This window comes from Strix uralensis, chromosome 21, assembly GCF_047716275.1.
Source record: "Strix uralensis isolate ZFMK-TIS-50842 chromosome 21, bStrUra1, whole genome shotgun sequence".
Classification (NCBI taxonomy): Eukaryota; Metazoa; Chordata; class Aves; order Strigiformes; family Strigidae; genus Strix; species Strix uralensis.
In genome coordinates this window covers 9,981,740-10,000,000 of record NC_133992.1, presented here as the reverse complement: position 1 = coordinate 10,000,000, position 18,261 = coordinate 9,981,740, and the positions used below count along the sequence as shown (strand labels likewise).

Here is an 18,261-nt window from a genome sequence, read left to right as displayed (position 1 = left end):
ACTGCACTGTCAACGTCACACATCAGCACTGACAGGCTACTCCTAACAGGCTTTGATCTGCCCAATGCCACCTATAGGAATTTCAACCTCTTATAAAAATAGTACCTAAGAAGAGTACAAACCAGGAAGTGCTACTAGAGGTTATTATCTCATTACAAGATCTCAACAGTGCACTTAACTTTTATCATCATCTTAAGTGAATCTATCACATGCAGCTACAGCCATTTTTTTGTACTCCTCAAAGCCAAGATACACCTCCTATAATCTTCTGGAGGTGCTAGGCAAAATGTTATGGTTTTAATTTGAAGACTGCTCCATGAGTGAATTACCAACAACAAGACAAATATTACAAAGGGTTTCATCACTTCCAGACAGATGACTGGGGTTCTCTCTTGGAAACCTGCAAACCCACCCACCAATTAATGCAACAGTAGTATTTTGTCATTAATTTGAAGCTCATACAAATCTCTTATGCAATAATCATCAGAAAGCAGTAATCTCTGGAAGGTAATTTGCTGCTTCTTGCTTGAGAAATACTAGATTTCACTTCAGCTTTTTCTTTAATATTTGTAAGTAGCATCTCACCACATTGCTTCCCTCTCTCAATTTTTTTATTTCAGATAATCGGACAGACCAAGGCTTTTAAGTTTTCCTAATTCATGTGCTACCTGCATCAAAACCTGTAGTGAAGTCAGTGGGTGAAACATGCCCACACAGCACCTTTGCTACGTGGACCACAGTTTGGGAGTTCTGTGAGAAAGCTTATCCACACAGTTGAAGTAATCATCAGGGAAATCAACCTGACACAGTGCCAGGATGTCTTCCCTCGATTTTCTCTTCTGAACACCTGAAATACTGTGTATCAGTAGGCTACATGTACTGTTGTGCTTACAAGGCACATCCCAGACCAACATGCAAAAGTACCATTTATTAACAGAACTAGGGGCTGCTTGCTTACGCACTAGCCAGAAACTAAACTAGTATTGATTAAGGGACCCAAGGCCAACACTGCTCTCTCTCAGCATGTGAGAAAGAGCTAACCTCAGCACTGAGTCCATCGCAGTGACTTCCTGCCTGGCAGAAATGCCAACAACCACCCAGAGAACTGAATGAAAGGAGTAATAAGCCTTTAGCAACAGAAAAGACTGCAGAATTGTACCCTTTTCAGATGTGGCATTTGATACTGTCCATTCCTATGGCAGCACACAATGAGTTTTTGAGCTTCCTCACTGTGGCTTATGCTATAAAACTTCAATAGGCATCATTACACTCACTGCTTCAGGGTATACCAGATCTTTACTCAATTTTGGAATTGCATACCTAGAAGGCGGCCTGTCAGAGCAGTGAGAAGCCCTGGAACTAGGACGTTCAGGCTCAGAATACCGATAGCTCCCAGGCTCCATATAAGCAGTGCTGGTGCTGTCGTAGTGTCTGTACCGTGGGTCATACTGTCCGTAGTTATCCTCCTAGAAAAAAGAGTGACAAGTAAGGTAAGAGGCTTCCCACCTCCAAGAATAAACCTTTAAAATGAACCAAATCACCATACACACACCCAACTGTGATACCTGAAGAGATGCAGACCACTAGAATACAGTATAGCTTTCAATACCGGTTGTGGCAAGTTATATTCAAGTCTATTAATACCCTAAGCTTAAGAAAAAACATTACACCTGGACTAAAGGCAGTTCAACCACTATGCTGGCCACTCTGCTAAACTGTCAATAATTCAGGCAGCAGATGGGAACCAAATGTGAACACCCGGGCAGCTAAGACAGTTACAACTGCCAGATTTTTCCAAAGAAGCAAATAAACTGGAGTTGGTATTAGCAACTTCTTTAAGTTTTTGTAATCTTTGTAATGCAAGTTTTGTTACTGCTATTTGGATTGTCCCTACGATTAAATACTTAACACGAATGCTACACTGAATGTTGATCATGACAACTGTTTAAACTCGTAATTCAAAGATGAAAATTGCTATCACATACCAAGGGGGGAGGAAGGGAAAAATAACAATTTACCATGTAATAAAGATGAGCTGCTGTTCTGGGGTCTGCAGGAGGGTAAGGCGGCGGATATGGAGGCTGGTAAGCATCATAAGGATGTCTGTAGTAGTAGTAAGGGTTCTGGCGTGGACCAAAGGCATCCTGAGGAGTCTGAGGCAGGGATGGACGCTGCAGATCTTGCTGCGCATTTGGCATGACTGACTGACTGGTGGTGGTAGCAGGGGCTGTGGAAGCTGGAGCACCCAATGGCTGTCCAGATGCTGGTTGCTTCTCAGGACTCATCTGATCATACCTTGCTGTCAGCTGTGCTGAACTTGCCTCTTGGGGACCCACAGGCAGAGGATGGTTACTCAGCACCTGGTTCTCACGCTGCTGTGATGCCTGCATGGCTTTAGTCCCTGTGGCAATCTGGTAGTTCAAAGGAACTGAGGACTGCCCAGAAGATGGTGGCTGCTGCATTTGAGCTGCCTGCATTTGTGGTTGAGATGTCAAGGCTCCCTGTACAGCTCTGTCTGACACAGCCTGATGCTGTACATCTTTTGTCACCTGTTGATAGAAATGTTGTTTGTCATGCATCTCCGGACCCACCTGACCAGTACTACCAGCTGACTGTTGAGGATATATGGGACCACCAGAAAGTGACTGATTATGCACCTGTACAGAATTACTTGCACCACTTTTCTCCAACGTCCGTGATACTGTGAAGTCGAGCACTCCAGCAGCTGCTTCTTTGCTATTTGAATGATTTGCAGAATCATTAGCCTGTACTACAGAATTAACAGGGAGGACTAGTGCACTTCCACTTCCACTGGGGAGATTCGTCCCAGGAGAAACAGATGAGTTAGACCCTGGCTTGCTAGCAAATTCAGGAACAAAACCTTCCATATTAACATTCTTTTGCCCTTCTGGAGCCAAATTAAGCGGAGTTTTCATAAGCAAGTTTGCAGGCTGATTAGAAGCAGTATCAGAGGAATTAACAGGGCTTTGTAATAAATTATGCTTTAACAGATTAGTATTTGGAAGTGCATTAACTAATAGAGATCCAACTTGCATCACAGGTAATGGCACGTTTTCCCCAGAAATGATCCCACCAGCATGTGAAGTCTGAGGACCCATTGCAGGCTTGTCCCCAACCCCAGAGTCCTTCATTGGCTGATTGTTTTCATTGCTGCTTAGCTGATTAGATAGAGAAATAGAAAAATTAATTGGCTGAGCCAAGTTATAGTTTTGATTAGGCTGAGCAATCAGGATAGGCTGATTTTGCAAAGATTCTGTAGGTGGAGAAGACAACAAACTTGCATAACCAGAACTTGCCTGAGACTGAAGTGCCTCCTCTTCTCCCATTTTGGGAGGATTCTCAAGATTTTCAGAAGATATATTTCCATCTTGGGAAAGCTGCACAGCAATAGTCCCTGGTTTACTGGGCTGCTGATTAGACAGGCCTTCTTCTGGTGGCTGAATGACTTCTACAGTTTGTTTGGCAGGGACGTACACTGCGGGAGCAGCAGGAGCTAGAAGAACATTTCCCCCAAAATTAGGTAACTCATTATGAGCCCACAAAGTTGTTGCTGGGCTATCACACTTCTTAACTGCTCCCTGAGCTCTTGTGGAGGACCTTCTCTCAGATACTGATTGTATGTTCTCTATCACAGGTCCAGAGTGCAACGTATTTCCAGCTTCGCCAGGGACTGCAAGAGGCAGTGGGTGTACCTGAGGCATGAAAAGAGTTTCCAGATTATCTGGTGGCTGTTCAAGATTACCAGGGGAGGCAGCCGGCACGGCTGTATTCTTCTTGATATTCTTTTGGTTTGAGTGGTTCTCTCTCAATTCAACCACCATCTTTGCTTGGTCAATCTCTGCAGGTTTTATACCAACGCCATGGGACCTCACAGGTTCAAAAGAACTATTTGCACTTGTCTGAAATACCCCTGTAGGCTTAGGAGGACTTGGAGTTGGAGGCTGGGATAGATTACCATGGTAGTTCTTGCCCAGGTTTAGCTCGCTTGAATCGCCTCCCAGAGGAGAGGAGTCAATCTGTTTAAAGAAGCTAGTGGAAGATTCCTCATCAGGCTTCCCGCTTTCCTGTTGAATAAACGTACCAACTTGCTCTTGAGGTCTTGCTGAGCTAGAAGCGCTCCTATGGCTAATGTTGCTATAGTTTGAAGACACACTATCTGGTCGGACAGGGTGAGGTAATGAATCAGGTGCCTCCAAATTTGGTCCTCCTTCAGCATGGCTGACAACAGCGTTCTTTGGAAGCATCTGACCTGGAAAGGATCCGTATCTGTACAGATCAGGACCAGCCGTAGGGGACGAAGCACTCATGTTCTGTGGTTCGCTTGGCAGCACTTCTTGATTCTGAATGCACTCCAGGTTCTCAACATTTTCATACTGTGACCCACCATTCCCAGATGCATCACCTAGACGTGCCTTGTCGTCACAAACAAACATCGAGTGCTTAGCGGCCTGTGTCTCCTGATGACTTACAATTTTAGGAAAGTACTGGACATCCATTCCTTTTTGTATCATCTCATTGGCTGAACCCATCTGTGCCTGAGAGAGAACATTAGTTGCAACCCGCTGAGGATGCGCTGGCTGGTGATACAAGGATGTTGAATTTGCTTGACAAGCATCAAACTCCGCTTTCTCAACTATGTAATTTTTTTCAGATGAAAGTATTTCTTCATTTTCTGCTTCATCTCCTTTGAAAAACATGGAGAGAGTTCCTGAATCTCGATCTGTGGGAATAGGTCTATTTGATGTTTCAGACACATCTGGAGATGGGTTTTGGGGGTTATTTTCCTGAGCTGTGGGAATGACAAAACTGGAGTCTTGCAGTGGTGGCTGTGGGTAGAACTGTTCCTGGTATGGTTGACTTAACCAAGCGTTAGTCATTTCTGTGTTCTGCCTAAATGCATTTCCAGGCTGGATGTTGTTCATGTGATGACTGCTATTTGCAGAGCTGTTTTTCCCATTCTTTTCACAACCAACAGACAAAGGCGCTTGCATGATATTTTGTGGAATACCTTGGTGTACAGGACTCTGCTGTAAATTTGTCTGCGGAGGAGGATGAGAAGTGCTAACAGAAGACTGAGAAATGTTATGAACATCAATCTGAGAAGACGGCTCAGGATAGGGCACAAAATTTCGAACTGGAGACTGCAGGTTACCTTGAACAGGCCTCCACTGAGACACAGGCTGCTGAGGAGGTGGAGGGAAGAGTGTAGTTGCATTGGGTCCTGAAGGAACATCATTTGGATCTCTACTAACATCTTGTCTACCTCCAGGTTTGTTCGATGCAGACACCATTCCAGGATGCACGCTGAAAGAATTTTCAACTGCTGCTCCTGTATTATAATGCAATGGTACTGCAGGCCCATGGAGTCCAAGATCTGCATGTGGATGCACTTCTGCAGTACTATTTATAACATATCCTGGGGACGGTGAAGGAATCGAAACATTAGAAAACGTACTGGTATTTATTCCTGGTTGAGCTACAGGAGCTGATAAAGACGTATGCAGTCCATGAGGATTGTCCCCTGCACGTGACTGTGAAGTATGCACAACGGCTGGCTGCGGAAACACTGCTGGGGAAGAACTTTGCATAACCAAAGCATTGCCCTTGGATGGATTATCTAAAGAGGAACCCTGGGGAGTTTGTCTGCCAAATGCAAAAGGGTCTGTCACAGGCTGCACTGGGGCAGCTGTTGCATTTGCTCGTTTACTGAGCGAGCTGTTTCTCCAGTACATGTTCCGAGCAAGGCCTGCGGGAGGTGGAGCTGCCGCTCCTGCTGGAACAGTCTGTGGAGGCTGCTGCATGGTGGCCTGGCAGGGTCAGATGCCAGATGACAAACTAGTAGTGGATGCTGTAGACAGATTCCTTCCTGCGCCCTGTTAAGGTAAAACAGATGACAAGTCAGTTTCCTTGCTTGCAATACATGCAGCACTTCAGCAATTTTTATTTTAGGAACAAAATTACTCAAAGAACTTGAAGTGAAAAATATCTCTCTCTTCTCCAGAATGCATAAGAAATTTACACAGGACATTGTATTTCTAAATCCAAGCCCAGTATTAATGAAGTTTAATGCTGTGTGGTAACAATGCACATTATTTAACAACCATATTAACAAATAGCTCCAAGTAATTAAACACAGTTCAGTCCTGTACAACAAAATCTCAGACTGTTAAAGCACCAATGGTGTCATACTGTTACATTTCCCCAGATTTGTTTTAAGCAGAAGTATGCATCAGAGACAAGACACAGCAGCAGTCAGCCTACAATAGAACCTGCAAGCACTATGGAAAGCTCAATTTAATTATAAAGAGTTGAGAAATTATTATCTAACTCTAATTCTGTCAGAGACGATCTTCAGCTCTGTTCCTCAGTGTGAATGGATCTTTTCACAGGTAAGATGAGAAGCGAGCATCTCAAGAAAGAATTCATCAGATGTTATGCCCTTCAACAGAACACAGTCCATTTTTGTTTTAATATAAAAGAAAACATTGTGTAGGACAGTAATGTTACTTATTTTGAGAAAGGTGACTGGGTTTTCATCACAAATCTTCTCTCTTCTAGACAAATGCTGCATAATAGTAAAACTGTATTTAAGAATATAAAAGACAATCGACTCCCCTCACCTACTAATTAATTAATGTTTTTGCTTTAACACTAGTGGGACTTTGGCATAGTATCAGAGTTATAGCTATATTTCAGGGTGGAAAGGACAGGCACAGAAGTATTCCAACTCTGTCAGCAAGAACTTCAAACAATACCAGTTAGGAATCTGGTACATAGTAAGCTCAGTAAAATAATCAGGAACATGTATTTTTTAATTTTATCACCCCTTAATCTGGGGAGGAGGGAAGTTGACAAATCTAGAGTTCTTCTTCAGTACTTGTCCAGTTCAGCTCAGTGGAGCTTTAGCAACATGTGATAGTCTTGTTCTCTAACAGCACACAACAAATATGGTTTATATCATGTAGAGTGAAGTACCCACGGCAATTGTTTCATACCAGCTGCACTTCTGTTTATAGAAGACAGACAAAAGCTGTGCAATTTTTAGTTGGTTTTGGTGGTTGGTTTTTTTAAGATTCAGCATCTAGTCAGTAAGAGTAATAAAATGGGAAGCCAGAAAAGTCAGATGTTTGTAATCAAGCCAAAATTTTAATAGCTATAGAGAAGTTCGAATGCGAAATACTTCTGGTTTCTATTTAACAAAAATACATATTGAGTGAACACTGTGTAACTACATGTATTTCATAAAGATTTATAACTAAAAAATTCCAGTAAAAAGCATACTGACCAGTACCACAGCATGATCTATACAGATTTTATTGGACGTGAGTACAATTTACCACAGGGAAAAATCTCTTCTACTCATCACTGCAGAATCCAACAGTCTTACGTATAATCCAGGTCCCTCACTCAGAGGGCCTCAGTCAACAGAGTCTCCCAATTTCTCCCCCATATCCATATATTTCATAGCCATATCTTAAGTTAAGACCTTGCAAATTTGTTAAAATTTGTGTTTTGTTAAAATGGGGAAGAAGACCAGAGAAACTGACTTCAACAGAAAAGCATTAAAATAGAAAAAGCTTCATTAGTTTCATGCATTACTTCCATTTGTCTTCAACATTCTTTTTAAAACACAGCTGCCTGTTGAATTCCTATCAAGGAATACTTACAAAAAGATTTCAGCGCTTTGCAATCTTTTCTCCTATTACGATACCGAGGTGAAGGTTTTCCAGCTGGCCATGCTTACTGTCAACCATGTTATCAGGAAACCCTGCCCAGACACCCACCTCAGTTTCCACATGCTTAAGAAAATCCAGGTTGTTCTGGACATCACCGTTTATTTTTCATCATGTTCTTTACTGTATCAACCTAACTGCAAAAACTCCTCCTTCCCCTCTAAATAAACTAGTGGTTTTGTGTGACACACTGGGAAGTGGGGAGGAGAAAAAAACTAAATCAAACATCTGCCAAGACAATTACCTCCTGGAAAGCACTAACTTAACTGATCAAATCTTGGTACCTACCTAACAGTTCTGTTCTTAATAGAAAAGTTGTTTCTGAAATACAGTTGAGCACAAAAACCAACTGTTTCTACAAACTTAACTGCCCACTTCCAAATTTCTAATGTGGACTCCATTCCTTACAGTGTCTTATCAGATGTACACAAAGAAAAAAAAAAAATCCTAATACTTTACCACATTTCTGTAACAACCAGTAATACTAATTAGCTAACTGAAGTAAGCGTAGGGTTCTACTTTAAAGTGCTGGCTTGCCATTCCTATAACAAGATCTCTACCGTTGCGTTACAGAGGTTCAATACGAGGATATCAGATTCCTTACAGGAGGAAAGTTAATATTAACAGACTGCACACAGCATCCAAGATTTGAAGAATTAAGTCCAAATAAAATGAACATGCCCGTGTCAGGTAATTTAAACAGAAGATATCAACTCAGTGATACTGACCCTCCCTGCCCCCAATCCAGTATTAACAAAAATGCTGATTTTAATAAATTTATAAATGAGAAATAACTACGTAAGTTAAAAGCAATCCATCTCTGCTTTATTTAATTTGAAAATTCTTAACTTTCGGCAGGTTTATAATACATAATGCAGAGCAGCCTACTAAACATTAGTCACCAGAAAGAACGATGGCAGAAGGTGTTTCCAAACATGCCAAGAAAATTTTACCAAAAAGGAAAAAAAAAAAAGACTAAAACTACCCTCTAGACAAGGCCATCAGTAAGTTTCACCTGACAAGCTCTATAGCCATGATTAGTTTTAAACTCCTCTGTGAAAATTTATCTGCACGAAGGAATAATTTACATGGGGGGAATTAGTTTGATCCTATCTCCAAGGGATATAAGCTAAATAAATTACTCTTAAACAAGAATAAGTATGCCCACAAAGCAGGTTACAGAGTACTAATATTAATTCTCATGTGTGCCTGCCTATATATATACATACACGTGTTTGCACACATGTACACGTAACAAACAATAAATAACATGTGCACGTACATGGATTCCTACCAACAAGAACAAAGTGAATAAAAAAACCTGCTGCAATCCCAAAGACAAAAACAGCTGGAAAATGAGATTTGTATCCAGTATCTGGGACACTGTTTTTCCAGGTTTTTTCGTCCGTGCAGACAGCTGAACATCTGCACGCATTTGGATGACACTCAGACTGAACATATTCTACATCTTTAATACTGCTGATAGCTTCCCACCAGCTTTTTCATCAATGGCAACCAATTACAAATATTATTCGGCAAAAAGAGCTCTTTGGGAATCAAAACCACGGAGCTTAATATGATGCACAGACAGCAGCAGCATAAAACATTCCCATTTGTTTTGTAAGGAAGACTGACTACCAGTCCATCACAACAGCAGGTCCTGAACACTTTCAGGCAACTGTACTACTGAGTCAGCACCAGTTACTACACCAATAAAGCACAGACCTATGACACTTGACAAGTCGAAAAAACAACCCTGAGTTGCGAGAAATATTATGTCTTGTCAAAGGAAATAGATGATAACTAACATCAGGCGATACTTTTACGGCAGGATCTCTTTTTCTCTCCCCCACCCGATGAAATATTATTCGTAACGCCTGCAGCGTGAGCGCCTGTCCCACCGTGGCACTCGAGGCGACCCCGAACAACCCAAACCCTGCAGGAAAGCCGCCTGGGCAGCACAGCCCCGCTGACTGCGGCGGTGCCTCACCGCTTCGCCCCTCCTTGCCGCATCACAACCCGCCCCAACCGGGACCAGAGGCCGAGAGCCGTGACTGCCAGCGACCCGCGGCCCCGGGTGCCGCCGCCCTGAGGCACGACGGGCAGCCCCAGCCGCACCGAGGGGGCACCGGCCGCCGCCAGCCCCAGGGCCCGCACCTCAGGCCCTGCGCTCCTCACGCAGCTCACCGGGATCTCCAGCCCTCCCAGCCCGCCGTGCCCCTTCCCTCAGCCGCCCCTGGCGCTGCGGCAGCGCCCGGCCCCGCCCCGCGGTACCTGGCAGCCCCCCCCGCCGACAGAAGCCCCTCAGCAGCGGGCGCCGCCCCCCCTCACGGCCGCAGCACCGGCCCCCTCCGCCGCCGCCATCTTGGAACATCCGGCTCGGAGTTCCGCCGCCGCCGACGTGTCACGCCGCGTCGCGCGATGACGTCACGGCGCGTGCGGGGCCCGGCGCCGCTTGTTTGTGTTTCTCCCTCGCCGGGCTCCCCCCGCCCTTCCGCGTTCCTTTAAAGGGAAAAGGGGGACGGCAGAAGTGTCGGAGGATAAAAAAAACACCACCATAACGCACACCCGAACCTAAGGGCGGAAGCGGCCTCTACAGCGTCCGCTCGCAGCGCCGCGGCTTGGCGCAGGCGCAGTGCGGCTGCGGGCTCGGGCGTCACCGGTTCGAGTCCTGGTCTGGGGCGGCTGCGGGCGCGGCTGCTCTTTGCGCTTCCTCGGCTGTCCGAGGCCCGGGCCGCGGGCGTGCCGGTGGGGCCCTTTCCCACCCGTCCACCGCGGGCCTCGCTCCCACCGGTCGGGGTTCGGCGGAGCGCGGCCCTGAGGGGATCCTTGTCCCCCCAGGCAGCCGCCGGGTGCGGCCCGGCCGACCGTGCCCCAGCACCGCCGAGCCCGCGGGTTTGCCGGGGCGGGTGCAGTGGCGAAGGCGGCCGCCAGGGCGGGACAGAGGACCGCGGCCCCGGCCCTCAGCTCGGGCCCGGTTCTCTCAGGGCGGGAGCTGAAGGCAGAGGGGGCCGGGGAGGGAGCAGGGCGGTTCAGGAGGCTGCCCCGGGGCGCTGAAGCTGGCAACGAGAAAAAGTAGTTTTTTGGAGGAAAAGGCAAATGTAAGAGACTGTTAGTTGCTGCAGAGCAAGGGCCCTGTCCCACAGGGGGTTAATTTGTGAGGGGATGTTAATTATGAGTCGTGCCAACGCTTGGAAGGGCGGTGTGCGAGTGTCCAAAAGCTGCAGGTGCCTCGGTTCAACCCTGCTGCATAGAGCCATGGGATGCGCTAACTTCAAGGCTGCACTTCTCCAGAGAACCGTGTGTTTGTCTGTTTGGTTTTCTTTTTTAAGACGAGATCGTGACGTGATATCAAACAGTCTAAAGATTTTACTCCGTGCAAACACAAAGCGTTTAAGGGGGGAGTCCCCGTCCCCCCTGTTACAGTGTGAGGATGTGTCTCGTTTACAGGCGGTGGCCACTGTGCTGATATTGTCACACTCTGCACCCAACAACAAGCCTTTGTGGGGAAAATACAAACGACCTAAACAAACATCTTAATCAAGGGTCATTATCAGCGAAAGAGCTGTTTCTGCACGCTTGATCATTAAAGCAGGGTAATATCCTCAAAGCCCAGTCCAAGCAGGAGAAGCAGCACTTTGATGCTGGTGTGGGAACCAGAGGCAGCGCTGTGATTTTTAAAGTGCCTTTCATCTCCCTCTTTTGTAGGAACATTCTTATAAACTAGCTTGTCAAATACAATTTCCCTACACCAGCATGAATTGCAGATAAAGCCCTGGTCCTCCCTTGGTATTTCCCCCAACAGGTGTAATGTGAGGAAACATGATTTTAATTAGCCTGATTGGCTTTTTAAAAATACATCTGTATGTAAATACCATCAACAGCTTACATCTGTATCTATAGCCATACATTTACACTACATAGCTAACCCTCTTACACACCTATACACATACATACACAAATCAAAATCCTAATGATAGGATCTCACCTTTGCTGTTCTCCTGATAAGTGATTGTGAAAAATTGTCACATTAAGACATTCAATCCCTTTTTACCCTGAAGCCTTCTAACTGATTTTCTGTACTCAGCAAACGCAGCCACTTCGGGACTTGAGAGTGACCCATGACAAACAAAAAGGCTTGCTGGCGGGAAGAGGACAGCGTGTGTCCTTCACTCCTGCTTTATCAGCTTACTTGGGGTACAACACAAATGACACTGACCTTTTCCTGGTAAATTCAGATAATTTATTCAGCCTTCAGGTTGCAGGCAACCATAAACATAGCTCTGCCCCGGGAGCTTGCTGTTAAAAGGATCATTCTCTGAGTCTAGAAACAGGAAAAATGGCTAAAGGAGAGTTTTTCTTATGAGTGTTGGTATTCTCTATCAGGTTAGCCAAGCTGGACAAGCTGAGCTTTATTTATCCATTAAACTGAGCTTTATTTATTTGTTACTGTGATTATTCAAACTACCCCAGCCACATTAACCCATGTGTAATTCGAGAGAGGCTACACCTTACATGAATTTGGCTCCTTTTGTACATTCTTAAGGGGGTGAGTTGAGCTGCAGTAACAATTCAGCAATCAGGGTTCAAGCAGCTGTTAGCAACTTTCTGAGCAAACACCAATAGCCTGGAGGTAAAAGCAATACAGAGTAGCAATTTCTAAATGTCCTATCTAATTGAGCAGGAATAATGAAAACAAAGAATAAAAAAAACAAGCCCTCCAGCATGTAAACAAATAGTTCAGGTGCACTGATTCCTCATAGCATCAACAACTTACCATCGGAATAGCTCTTACGCAAACACTCCCTAACCCTTCCCTTGACCTGGGATATAATTTTGGTGCTTCTCAGCCTTTTTTGCTTGGAACGCTGAAACAGCTGTGCTTGCTATGACCCATTCATTCCTCGGCACCTTCTGGTGGTATGAGAGCTTGAAATTCAGCTCCCAACATCTTTATCAACATGAGGAAAAGATGAGCTTGCAGTTGGACAATGTGGGTTGGTTGGAGGTGACTGGATGGAGAGTTGGTGGGAAAGCCCTAAGTGTGGAGGGAGGGTTCGAAAGTGAGGCCATTCCTCTCATTCCTCACTTATCTTTGCCTTGATCCCAGCTGAGGATCTGTGATTTCATGATCATCTCGTGTACCCACTCAGGAAAGCAGGAACAAGGAACTGGCAGGAGTTTGTGGGTCACGAGACACCTTCAAAAATGTAAGAGTCATTGGGGGTTAAATGCTTAAAACCAAAACTGTGTATCCTTACTCCTCTACTGCCTAGAAAACCTTTTCTGACTTCTCGTTTGAATTACCTTGTGGCTAATTTATTAGTATCTACATGTGCCAATGCAGACCTTTTAGTTTTGCCTCTTTCCTGGTATTTAGCCCCCTCGCCTCCTTCTGTCCCTCCAACCCACCCTCATGGAAAAATCACATGCTTTGCAGCCTCTCACTTTTTAAATGATCCACATGCGTTTAGTTGCTTCTTGCAGTGTCATGGTGTTTCACGCATCCTCATAATTCCTCTTTTTTAAATCCATTCCAGGCCAAATTCCTGCCTTGACCATGAGTGACTGTCTCCCAGTCTCAGTGGCAGTGCCCGCAGCCAGCCACGGGCACCAGCACTGGGACGTGTACGTGTGGGAGAGACCTGGAAGGATGGGCTGTGTGGGAACATGGATGGATTTTCCCAGACCGATTCATGGACAGCACACGCTCGAATCACAGTGAAGGCAGACACACCTCGTCTAGTGTATCCCAGATGGGGTACAGCGAGACCCAACTGGAGGGGAGAGCACGTCTCAGGAAGCCCAACTCCAGGGTGTCACTTGGGGTAACGAGATCCTCACTGTTGAACCACATTTTGCAGGGGAAAGAGGCGTTTGTCCTCAATTAAAATACCCCTTTCCACAGAGTTTGCAGGGAGCGTGCACTGGCACATCACCTCCCTGACCTCTGAAGGTGCCGCATTTCACTGCTGCTGCAGCACCAGCTTCTGACTGGTTGTACAGCAAATGTCTGGCAGCCCTGAATCCGTCTGGGGCTGGATACCGGGTACATGCACACACATGCCCATTCCCTCCCCGGCTGCAGAGTGGAAAATACCAGCATTCCAGGAGTTATCAGGCTTATCTGATTTGGGAGGAGGTCCATGACTTGGCTATTTATATCCAGTTATTTGGGGACTTTGCAGCTGCATTTGGACTACAGAGTCCCTGTGGGGAAGAGACAGAATTAAATTAAATTACCTTAAAAATCTCGAGTGCAGCAAGGAGAGCAAACGTTTCTGTGTGGTGTTTGTGCCCGGAGTGGCATCAGTGAAACCTTCCCTCGGGTGCTGCTGCCCCTCGGCAGGGCCATCGGATGGCTTCCCAGTTCCCATCTGTGCAAGCCACCGCATCCGAGAGCCCAGCCGTATGCTCAGCGCCGTGTGTGAAGTAGCGAAGCACTATACATAACCCTTACCACCCCTCGTAGAGGGCTCTGTTTCCATCGGCGCTGTGTAATTCAAAGCACGTGGCCATTTTTTACCCTTGGCCGTCTCATCAGCCAGAGAGTGCTCCTAAAAAACTGATCAGAAAGCAAAGTTTTAAAGCGACAGATTACAGTACTTTGAACGTGCGTGAGCGACGTGCTTTAAAACAACTTTTCAATGTTTCCTCTGACCTATGGCAGAGGCCTGAGGGGACACCAGAGCATCCACAGCACAGGTAAAGGGCTACCTGGGCAGAGCCCCTCCTGCCTTGCTCAAACCAGACATTCCAAGTCAGTGAGAGTTTTGCACAAGTTAAGGAGAAAGTTTCATTATCCAAAGCCCTGCTCTGAGCTTTAACAAGACATTCAGAAAGTGCCGGTACTTTGTGCCGAGGCAGCCCTGGGGTATTGAAAGACAGCAGGTATCAAAGCCCAGATTTCAACCAATCTGTTACAAAAACACTAAGTTCCAGTTTTAGTAAAATCTAGATGCCCAGAAGCATCATTTATTGCAAATCAGTTAACCAAAAAAAATACATCATTTTTGCAAACTACAACTTTGCATGTACATAACTTTATTACAGAAGATATCTTTTCTTAAACTACACTCTAGTTTATAAAACATAGGAAGATTCAACACCACGTGATGTTTTTATCACTCATATTAGGCATGTCACAAGAACAATGGTCTGAAATGTTAACTAAGATGAGTGCTCAGCAAGGCGCTGTGCCTTGAGAAATATCCATTTTATTTGGTGTTCTAATAAAAAGGAACGAGGAAAAGGAACCCTTTCCTTAGGTTTTCTTGATTAACTGCTCTCTATTTGCCTGTCCCATACACATATCTAGTCTTAGGGTGTCTGCTTGCCTTTGCACCCGAGTGAGTGATATTCCAACACCTCTATAAGGTGATATATTTATGATATATTTAAGACTTGCTCATTTAGATTTTTGAAACAAAATCCACCTTTTCTTAAAAAAAAGATATTTACAAACATTAAATCTGCCACAGGCTTATACTATATTTTACATGATACACAGAAAGAGTGTACATCAATATAAAAAAAGATGCATCACTCCGGACTAACAAGAACAAAATGTTAACGTTTCACAGCACAGACTCGCCTGTGCTGTCCTTCGCCCTCCTGTTTAGCCAGTCCAGCGTCCCACCAAAACCAGCAGCGCTTTCCACTGAGCACCCAGCAGTTGCGCTGCCAGAGGAGCCGGACACGGGCGAGCACGTGGTGGTGGCAGTGTTACAATGCTTTGTAATCTCACTCAGGTTGTCTGCATTAATAGACACGCCTTCTTTAAAACAGGCAGGCCATCCTTAAAATAAGGATGTGGTTTACAAGTTTATATTGGCATTTATTTCTTAAAGAGTTACTCAAATGCAAACATGAAAACAAAAAACAGTAAAGATACTCAAAGTAAAATTAAGTCTCCTTTGTGTATAAACTCCACAGTTATGGGTTTGGTATATACTCCACAGTTATGGGCTTGCTCTCTTAAAAATTTGGCAAATACAATTGGTGGGGGACAGTACTCATGTTTTGTAGGGTTATTTTTTTTAGCTTAGAACCTGTTCTTACAGGTCTATAATCCTGATTTTATTTTTTTTTAGATCATAAAAATCATTTAAATATATATATTTTTATATATATAAAAACAAGAGAGAACAAAAATTTCTATTATCAAGGCAAATGTACAACTATATAATACTGAAATTTAAACAAAGATTCATGACTGGTACCATAAAATGTCCTATCAGATATAATAGCAAAGGAAACATTTTAGAGTACATTTCAAAAATCCATCCATACTTAATTTTTTTGTTTTCCACCTAAGGAGTAGTATTTTTAGTCAATTTTTCCCTCCCCTTTTCTTTCTCACCTCTCTTTCTGAGTTGAAAGAGAAAAAAATAAATTAATGGCATTTCAGAATCACAAATTGCTGCTTATAGCTTTACATAAACATTTCCTCTCAAATCAAACACAGCGAACCCCCCCAAACAAAAGAGAATGTCCTATAAAAACCTAATTTTTTGATTTCTTGAAACACAACTGGTGTCCCACATTGAGTTCTTAACAATAGAACATATAAATAAAAAGGCAGTGTTTTCATGTAAAATAAAAAGTACATAAATAAATACTAAAAAAAAAGGAATTAATTTGTCTTTTTATTTTTTTTTATAAAAACATATTTTAAAAGGATCCTTTAATAAAAGCATCCGATGTCCTTTAAAAAAAGATCTCCCTCAAGCTTCTAACTCCCACTGAGCACCAGCGTCTCTGAAACACCGTCTTTTACTTGAAGGCTTCGGGGATGTGTCCCATCTGTGACTGCATACTCGTGGGAGGGCTGGAGATGCCCTCAGACCAGTCGGACACGTTGGAGTGAGGAGACGAGCTGGACCACTGGTCTGGCGACTCCGGAGACGGCGTTAGGAAAGGGTGGTCGGGCACCTGGAGCTGGTGGCTGGGGGTGTTGTCCAAGGGGGAGGAATAACTGTGCTGGGAAGGTGGAGTTAGAAACTGCGTGGTGGTCATGGGCTGGGCGAGGGAGGATGGCAGAGACGTGGGCAGCATCTGGGAATCTTGAGGCAGGATGGTGTGGACTGCCATGGTGCTGCTGCTCACCGGCTGCATGTCGGGCTGGCTCAGCTCCGTACCGAGGAAATTTTGGCCGATGTGGCCGCTCGCATTGGAGCTGGGGTTGTGATGCTGCTGCGGCTGCTGCTGCTGCTGCGCCTGCTGCTGGGGTTGCTGCGGCTGCTGCTGCGGCTGCATGTTTTGCTGCTGGAGCTGTTGCTGCTGCATCTGCTGGAGCTGCTGGCTCTGCATCAGGTGAGGCTGGGAAGCCAGCCGGGTGTTGGGCATGGCCTGGTAGCTCATCATCTGCGACAAGCTCGTGGTGGGCAGGCCGTTGTGCAGGGAGGTCATCATGCCGTGTTGAAGGTTTTGCGTCTGCTGATGCGCCCCTGGTTGCATGTTGCCTCTCATGGGGTTGTACTGGTTCTGGACCATGCCGTTCTGCAGCCTGGTGAGCCAGTCACACTGCCCGTTCAGAGCGGCCGCTCCGCCAACCGAGAAATTCATCGGGGCGTTGCTCATCACCGTGCTGGGGCTGGAGACGGGGAGGTGGGAGAGGCGCGGCGGCACCGAATCGAAGGCCATCCTGCTGGAGTTTCCCATGGCCATATCCTGCTTCCCCGCCATGTTGAGGTGATTGATGCTCATGTGGGCATCAGGCATGCCTGGCAGATGATTCAGAGGCATGGAAGGGGACTGCTGAAATGGAGAGGTCATCAGCGGAGGAGAGGCGACATCTGACAGGTACCCATGGGGCGACTCCAGGGAGTCCACTGGTGACAACACACTGGAGTTGTCAAGCAGACATCCTTTTCCATCTTGTGACTTTTTCCTCCGGGCTTTGAGGTCTTTGGCATCCTTGCCGTTGCAGCTCAGGCCCTTGGTACTCGGCTTCCTGGCCTTCTTGCCCTGGACGGCAGGTTTCAGGTTGCCGATGTAGCTGTTGGGAGAGCAGAGTGGAGGGGACAGCGTGGGTGCTCCCAGTGGGCCATTGTGCAGCGGTGGGCTCCGCACCAGGTTGTACTCGTCCAGCAGCCTCACGATGTCGTGGTGCATGCGCTCCTGGGCGATGTCCCGTGGCAGCCGGTCCATGTGGTCCGTGATGTCACGGTTGGCAAAATTGTCCAGCAGGACCTTGGCGGTTTCGTAGCTCCCTTCTCTGGCTGCGAGGAACAGTGGGGTCTCCTCCTGGAAACCCAGCAAAGATGGTTAAGGTTTAAGTTCACACATTGTCCTGGCTAACACTATTGAGAGCTCCACGCCCAACACCGTGCGGTTGGGTGGCAGAGATGGTAATCGACTCTCTGGTGAGGTCTTGCTGCTGCTTTTTCCTGCCCTGCTGAGCCATATCCTTACACTGGTCTCAAACCAGGAACCCTACGAGTGGCTCAGAACACGCGAGGAGATGGCCACATCAACGCCGTATCATACTGTTCACCAAGCACCG

General features: G+C 45.8%; 2 protein-coding genes across 8 annotated transcripts in view; both read right to left on the bottom strand.

The window, feature by feature from the left end:
- Positions 1-10,456, bottom strand: part of SEC16A (SEC16 homolog A, endoplasmic reticulum export factor) — a 31,447-nt gene extending 20,991 nt beyond the window's left edge. The window contains exons 1-4 of one of the 6 annotated variants that reach the window (XM_074891598.1): positions 10,029-10,187; positions 3,318-5,894; positions 2,019-2,549; positions 1,321-1,466 (exon numbers count right to left, since the gene is read on the bottom strand). In XM_074891598.1, the coding sequence (XP_074747699.1) occupies positions 1,321-1,466; positions 2,019-2,549; positions 3,318-5,822 (3,182 nt within the window). In that variant the 5' untranslated portion in view covers positions 5,823-5,894; positions 10,029-10,187. Of the gene's footprint in view, positions 1-1,320; positions 1,467-2,018; positions 5,895-10,028; positions 10,239-10,328 lie in introns of those variants that run through there. The other 5 variants (XM_074891594.1, XM_074891597.1, XM_074891593.1 and 2 more) reach the window with 5 other exon arrangements.
- Positions 10,457-14,696: 4,240 nt separating this feature from the next.
- NOTCH1 (notch receptor 1) overlaps positions 14,697-18,261 on the bottom strand; it is a 44,274-nt gene continuing 40,709 nt past the window's right edge. For both annotated transcript variants that reach the window (XM_074890995.1, XM_074890996.1), the window contains exon 34: positions 14,697-18,002. In XM_074890995.1, coding sequence (XP_074747096.1) covers positions 16,530-18,002 — 1,473 coding nt within the window. In that variant the 3' untranslated portion in view covers positions 14,697-16,529. The remainder of the gene's footprint in view (positions 18,003-18,261) is intronic.